The 7685-nt window shown below is 40.1% G+C and overlaps 1 protein-coding gene across 2 annotated transcripts; it reads right to left on the reverse strand.

The window, feature by feature from the left end:
- Positions 1-651: 651 nt before the first annotated feature.
- On the reverse strand, positions 652-7614 carry LOC311102763 (uncharacterized protein C14orf28 homolog). 2 transcript variants are annotated; one of them, XM_084144161.1, is made up of 6 exons: positions 7370-7614; positions 5984-6508; positions 2968-3057; positions 2740-2874; positions 2310-2504; positions 652-2106 (listed from the first exon to the last, which is right to left on the reverse strand). In XM_084144161.1, exons 1-5 carry the CDS (start codon positions 7606-7608, stop codon positions 2321-2323), a joined length of 1173 nt encoding a protein of 390 aa, XP_084000287.1. In that variant the 5' UTR covers positions 7609-7614; the 3' UTR covers positions 652-2106; positions 2310-2320. The 2 variants fall into 2 exon arrangements, with proteins under 2 accessions (XP_084000287.1, XP_084000286.1); XM_084144160.1 differs by having other exon boundaries at positions 652-2504.
- Positions 7615-7685: the final 71 nt, after the last annotated feature.

Below are 7685 nucleotides of genomic sequence, written 5' to 3' on the forward strand. Positions count from 1 at the left end.
AGCCAAAACTGAGTGAAAATCACGCAGGCGTGATTTCTGTCTGCAGCTGCCATCCATTGTCAAGCATTTGTGTTACTACTAGCATGTATAGAAAGATGTTATCCTTGTGGGGATATTGAAGACCCAACATACATTTTAGGGATGTATGTATAGTCTTTACTGCATTGTGGAGGGAAACTTTTGGCCATACGTGGAATCTGAAAATGTGAAACTGCAAAATGAAGGGATGTATGTGAAGTAATCTTTTTGAAGAAAAATAAGTGTTCTTTTATCATGCCCTAATCATGTCTTGTTTTGCCACCACTCTCACCAAAGTGCTTGTTTTACTTAAGAATGCAGAGGGAATACTAATATAAAGTCTGGAAAAGACTAAGGTCACTGTCTCGTGTCTGGAAAAAAAAAGTCTTTTGAAACTGATGTCAATGTTAGCCAAATTACCACTGCTTCTTTTACATTTCCCATGAGTGTGTCTGAACTGGCTTAAGGTGATAATGTTGAATTCTATATCCTGTGGATTATTACTGGAACTACAAGAACCTTGATGTAGAAGCAGTATTTTTTTTCTGACATTTTATCATGCTTTGAACATATACATTTTAGCCAGTTTATTTATGTGTGGTGCAGTTGTACCCAGTTAAAATTAATAAATGCCTGCCTTAAAAGGTACGCTTTGTTGTTATTTGGCTCTAGTTTCTTAGTTATATGGTGCACATGAGCAACAAAAAGACACTTTAGAATATAAAAATATTTGTATTGCTTTAAAAAAAAGACAATGACATCATAGAAATAAGACACATGAACAAGGAATTTTGCTCATAAGACAGTTTCGTTATGTAGTTCTGACAAGAATGAAATTGTACACTGATAAATTGGCAGAGGCACAATGTGACAATGAGCATTGAACCCTGTTCATTATTTCCAAATGATCAAATGCATTACAAAATCACATTTGTATACTAATATTTACTACAGTTTTGACATCTTTAGATTGGGATGTAGTAATTCACCTTATTGAATTGTGCAGGATATCATATGCTACTATGAAAGGCAAGCAAGCACTCAAGAAGCACTTCTGTAATGTCACTGTGCTGGGGTACTTGTAAGTACAAGTAATTACTTACATTTAACACAGAACTGATATTTTGTCCAATTATACATTTTATGGCAATTTATTCAATTATTTGAGCATGTATTAATTCTAACAATTTCACTGTGACATTTCACTTCCATCAAGTTGAAGCCCAATGGACAACTTAAAACAAGCAAGTAAATCAAGGATGATGATTGAATTTCCACAAAATACAAAGCAATACTTAAACGGTTTCGAATGTTTTCAAACTACAGTGGAAATAGTATAAAAAAGCACCAGTTTGATCTGAAGTCAGGGCTGGTATGCACAAATGGATTGTAGTAGATACTGTAAGTCCTGTACCAACTCTCACAGAAGCTTTGCTGGTCTAGCCTATATACCCTGTTGACAATTCTACGTCAAAGTTTAATTAGCTGAATTTGCTTCTCTGAAAGCCATCCCATCCCACCCAAGAGAACACGCTGCAAGCAAACTTTTCAACTCAAACATTTACACAATAAAGCTATTTAAAGGTTATGAGTTGATTCTTCAATATGCATACCTGCCCAGAACTATTATAGTCCATACATATATTCTTGGATTCCAAGCATGCCCAAAGAGAAGATGCACTTATCATTTTCCACACTGAGCATTTCAGAGGCAACAGTAAGGCAAAATAGAGCACATCATTTCAAAAGTAATCTTAAAGTATAAAACTGAACAAGGACGTTGTTGACATGACCTCTCCTAAAAAAAGTTTGGAAATGTGGTATAAGCATTTTCAAACAACTAAATACAAATGTCATTAAATATGATTAGGTGCTAAAAAAAAAGTTTTCTGGTATGCTCTCACTGAGGAATGGAAGACAAAACCATGATTAACCAAATGTAAGGTAAATTATAATTTTTTTCTGTGAATTAAGGGCAATAAAAAGAAAGACAGGAAGGTTTAAGTGTAGGTGAGCAATTTTCTAAAAATTCCTTCCTATTAGTGCTGTCTAGTGTCTCCCTCCTTCCTTCTGTGTCACTTCAGGAACCTGGTGACAAAGTTGGGGTCAATACCATTTCGGTTCAATTCTATTCCGGGTCGTCCGGGTTTGGCCGGGGTAGGCCGTCATTGTAAATAAGAATTAGTTCTTAACTGACTTGCCTAGCTAAATAAAGGTTAAATAAAATAAAATAAAATATTCAAACCCCGAAGTAATGAAAAATGGATCTGACCCCATCCCTGCTTGGTTACCTTTGTGCATCTCATTTGTCCGAGGCACGGATGTAGACAAGGGAAGAGAGCAGCAGGAGTTCAGGGGGCTTGTTTAACAGGATCAGGTTGTCACTCCTCAGCCCGTCATAGTGCATCCAATAGCCATCTATCTGGAAGGCTGCAGAGTAGTGATGCTCTTCCTTGTTGAAGAGTGTTGCGCCCTCCAGTGAGTACCTATTGAAAAGCACAGAGACATTTCTATTTTTTTGCATGTCTCGGTTACCAGAAAAAGCTTAAAGAAATCAATGCAAATAGCAAAGTACAGGCAAGGAGGTTACTTAAAAACAAAATAAAAACAGACTGGAGATATTGACAATCAATTACATTTAATTAACAACCGGGGATAAAAAGAACAGCATCAGACAATGAGGCTGGGATTGGAGTCCTCCTGCTCTACATGGATCCTTACCTGTGTTGGGACAGGGCCAGATGGTAAGGGACGTAGGACAGCTCCTCAGACTTCCACAGCTGCATGTTGAGAATGACAAAAGGAGGTGGTCCGTGGCAGAAGACCCTCTGAGAGAACTCCCTCAACCCATTACACCTGCAGAACAGACAGACATTCATTCAGCATCATAGAAAAGACCAGGAGATATTATAGGATATGATGGTTCAACATTTACATTATGTCTCTCACCCCAGTTCTTTGCAGAGAATGATTTTGGGACAGAAGAACTCCTCCACCGCTGACTGAATGGGATCTCTATGGGGCAGCTCATGAGGAGGACTGGGAAGGAAGAAAAATGGTAAGAAGTCTGACTCTGAACAGCACCAGTATCAGGCTACATAGATGCATTTACACTAACCTAATTAATCATTTTAAACTCCACCAGAAAGAAAAGCACCTATGAAAACGACTGAAATAGTGGTTGGGATTTGGTAATAGGTATAATCCACTGTCTAAATACAGCCCACCGTGGGTAAACATGCCTTTATAAGGCTCTAGCAGAGATTGAACCAGAGCTGTTTAGAAATCAACTGCTCTCTTCATAGTTTTATACTGTGAGCCAGGATTGTGCTCAATCAGAATTGAATTGAGAATGCCTCATAAATTCCAATTCAATTCTTGAATTTCAATTGAAGTAGTTAACAAGATACAGAATTGCAATATAATTTAATTCAGTGAAATTCAAATGCCTCTTCTATTCTACACTGAGTGTATAAAACATTAGGAACACCTTCCTAATATTGAGTTGCACACCCTTTTGCCCTCAGAACAGCATCAATTCGTTGGGGCATGGACTCTACAAGGTGTCGAAAGCATTCCACAGTGTTGAGTGAAAAACCCTTCGGGATTTTGGCAGATGCCCTTTATCTACTTCCCTATAGTCAGATGAACTCGTGGATAAAATTTTTGTATCTCTGTGTCCAGTATGATGGAAGTTAGAGGCAGTTTTGCGAGCCCTCGCTAACTAGCATTAGCGCAATGACTGGAAGTGTATGGGTATCTACTAGCCTAAGGGCATCTTCCAAAATTCCGAAGTATTCCTTTAACCTGTCTCCTTCCCTTCATCTACACTGATTGAAGTGTTTTCAACAAGTGACATCGATAAGGGATCATAGCTTTCACCTGGTCAGTCTGTCATGGAAAGAGCAGGTGTTTCTAATGTTTTGTACACTCAGAGTATTTTTTAATTTTAATTTTACCTTCATTTAACTAGGCAAGTCAGTTAAGAACAAATTCTTATTTATGTGTAGTCTATACAAATATACATCTTGTACATAAAACATCAAGCATGTCATTATATACATTCATATATATACAGTGGGGGGGAAAAGTATTTAGTCAGCCACCAATTGTGCAAGTTCTCCCACTTAAAAAGATGAGAGAGGCCTGTAATTTTCATCATAGGTACACGTCACCTATGACAGACAAAATGAGAAGAAAAAAAATCTGAAAATCACATTGTAGGATTTTTTATGAATTTATTTGCAAATTATGGTGGAAAATAAGTATTTGGTCAATAACAAAAGTTTCTCAATACTTTGTTATATACCCTTTGTTGGCAATGACACAGGTCAAACGTTTTCTGTAAGTCTTCACAAGGTTTTCACACACTGTTGCTGGTATTTTGGCCCATTCATCCATGCAGATCTCCTCTAGAGCAGTGATGTTTTGGGGCTGTCTCTGGGCAACACAGACTTTCAACTCCCTCCAAAGATTTTCTATGGGGTTGAGATCTGGAGACTGGCTAGGCCACTCCAGGACCTTGAAATGCTTCTTACGAAGCCACTCCTTCATTGCCCGGGCGGTGTGTTTGGGATCATTGTCATGCTGAAAGACCCAGCCACGTTTCATCTTCAATGCCCTTGCTGATGGAAGGAGGTTTTCACTCAAAATCTCACGATACATGGCCCCATTCATTCTTTCCTTTACACGGATCCATCGTCCTGGTCCCTTTGCAGAAAAACAGCCCCAAAGCATGATGTTTCCACCCCCATGCTTCACAGTAGGTATGGTGTTCTTTGGATGCAACTCAGCATTCTTTGTCCTCCAAACACGACGAGTTGAGTTTTTACCAAAAAGTTATATTTTGGTTTCATCTGACCATATGACATTCTCCCAATCCTCTTCTGGATCATCCAAATGCACTCTAGCAAACTTCAGACGGGCCTGGACATGTACTGGCTTAAGCAGGGGGACACGTCTGGCACTGCAGGATTTGAGTCCCTGGCGGCGTAGTGTGTTACTGATGGTAGGCTTTGTTACTTTGGTCCCAGCTCTCTGCAGGTCATTCACTAGGTCCCCCCATGTGGTTCTGGGATTTTTGCTCACCGTTCTTGTGATCATTTTGGTGAGATCTTGCGTGGAACCCCAGATCGAGGGAGATTATCAGTGGTCTTCCATTTCCTAATAATTGCTCCCACAGTTGATTTCTTCAAACCAAGCTGCTTACCTATTGCAGATTCAGTCTTCCCAGCCTGGTGCAGGTCTACAATTTTGTTTCTGGTGTCCTTTGACAGCTCTTTGGTCTTGGCCATAGTGGAGTTTGGAGTGTGACTGTTTGAGGTTGTGGACAGGTGTCTTTTATACTGATAACAAGTTCAAACAGGTGCCATTAATACAGGTAACGAGTGGGGGACAGAGGAGCCTCTTAAAGAAGAAGTTACAGGTCTGTGAGAGCCAGAAATCTTGCTTGTTTGTAGGTGACCAAATACTTATTTTCCACCATAATTTACAAATAAATTCATTAAAAATCCTACAATGTGATTTTGGACTGTCAATTTTGGACTTGCTGCTTGACTAAAATAAGGCCCAGCTGTCTAATGCTCACAGCAGGGTTGTGCTCAATTCAGAATTTTTGAATTGAGCACAACCCTGCTGTGAGCATTAGACAGCTGGGCCTTATTTTAGTCAAGCAGCAAGTCAAGGGGGAGAAATAAAAGCTTATTGAAGACAGGTGTAGACCAGCTGTCCAGAAGAATTAGCAAAGCAAGCAATAGAAACAGGGAAGGCCCTCCCATTTGACAGTCCAGTTCACCCCACTGAACTAATTGAGTTCATAGTTTATTTGTAGTAACTAACTATTCATTTCCATACTAATGAAGGATCACTGGTCTCTGATCAGAAGCTCTGGGAGATAAGGCGCAAAGCAAATCCTCCCACACTGACCAGCTATCAGACTTTGATTTGCAGCCCCTGCCTCTCTTACTTGATGTTGATGGTTCTCTGTAAGAACTCCTGGAAGCGAGCAGGACAGCTCCATTTGGTGCATAGGCTCTCCTGCATGGTGGACAGCATGGTCTCTAAATTCTTGGTGAAGTTCTCATGTTCGTTACCAAACAGGTCAATCTCCAACGCTGCATGGTGGATCACTGAGCGGTACTGCCTTTTGGACATCCTGTCCCAGATCCACAGCATCTTAACGGTGGTGTAGTCATACGAGTCCATCAGGTAGAGGAAATGCTCTACAAACTGCCTGCCTAGAAAGATGCCCACCTCCCGGGGAAAGCTCTGGTTGTCTCTCAGGATGACATAGAGGATCATGAGGAACCCGTCGATGGTGCAGGTGTTCTTTAGGTTTATCTTAACATACAGAGGGGTGCATGAGATGGCCCTCCTCCCCGCCCTGATGGTGTAGACGCCCCCCCATGGGAGCACAGGCCTCCAAAAGGAACGGTCCTCTTCATCATTGTTGTTGATGGATGCACGGATCTCCTCAAACAAAGTCTTTGTCCTAAGGAGACAACATGAAGATATAAGTTATCATTCCCTCTGGGTTAAGGGGTGAAGTTGATCTTAAGCACAGAGCTAGGATCAGCTTATACCCTCCTTAAATCCTTACCTTGATCCTACATCTTCCTTATGACTAATAAGGGTTTTCTTGTATGTCTTGATGAAGGAAGGTATTCATAATTTACTAAATGCCTAATTCATTAAATTACGAATGAGTGTATGGCAAAACATCCCTCAAACCAGGGCCCAGGATCATCTTGTAACGTTAGCAAGCAAACTGTCTGATGATGACATGCACATTTGCAATGCAATCCCAGGTAAATTACATCAAATGTTATTTGTCATATGATTCGTAAACAACAGGTGTAGACTAAAAAAGAGAAATAATAGAAAAATAATAACACGAGGAATAAACACAGCTAGCTACATTATACATATTTACAAATATATATTATCAGTGTTTAGTCAGCATTGTTATTGTAGTCAACATAATTTGATAAATTGAATAGAAGATGAACATGGCAGATAGTTAACTATAATTAATGCTCTAGCATGCAAGCTGCAACACACACCCTGGTATACGCCAGCTGCTAGCTGACGTTAGTTTAGCAGACCATCTAGCTAGTTAGCTACCTCCACTGTAACTAGCTAGTATTAACGTTAGTAGCTAGCTTTGAACATAGCTAGCTAGATAGTTAACTACCTAGCTAAGTAAGTGCAGCCTTCTAAAACCCCGTGTTGATGCGTTTAAGTGTCGATGCAATATTGAATACTGCTGATGTCGGTTAATCTACTAATGTTTGGCAAGATATTTACTGTAGTTATTGGTTGGCTAGCCTAGCTAGCTAGCAGCTAACGTTACCTTTCAATTTGCAGACTCTCTTCGGTACTTGAAATTAGGGTTCTGAGGTCTTCTGTGTCGGTCAAAATGCAGAATTTGCTCTCCATCGTTCTCTGTATTTCTTCATGTCTTAATTCAGGCCAACAGCCACAAATGCTTATATGACCACTACTAGTATTTTCTATAACCCTCGAGAAAGCTTCAAAACATTCTGAGCAATGACAAGTTACGCCCATTGCACCACATAGCCACGCCCACATTCATTGGTTTGTTACGCCCTTCAGCCCTTTTCAGCAGTGCAATGCTGCCACCTGCTGTCTGAAAGATCTTTGCTTTT

Source organism: Coregonus lavaretus, assembly GCF_964263955.1.
Source record: "Coregonus lavaretus genome assembly, chromosome: 27".
NCBI lineage: Eukaryota > Metazoa > Chordata > Actinopteri > Salmoniformes > Salmonidae > Coregonus > Coregonus lavaretus.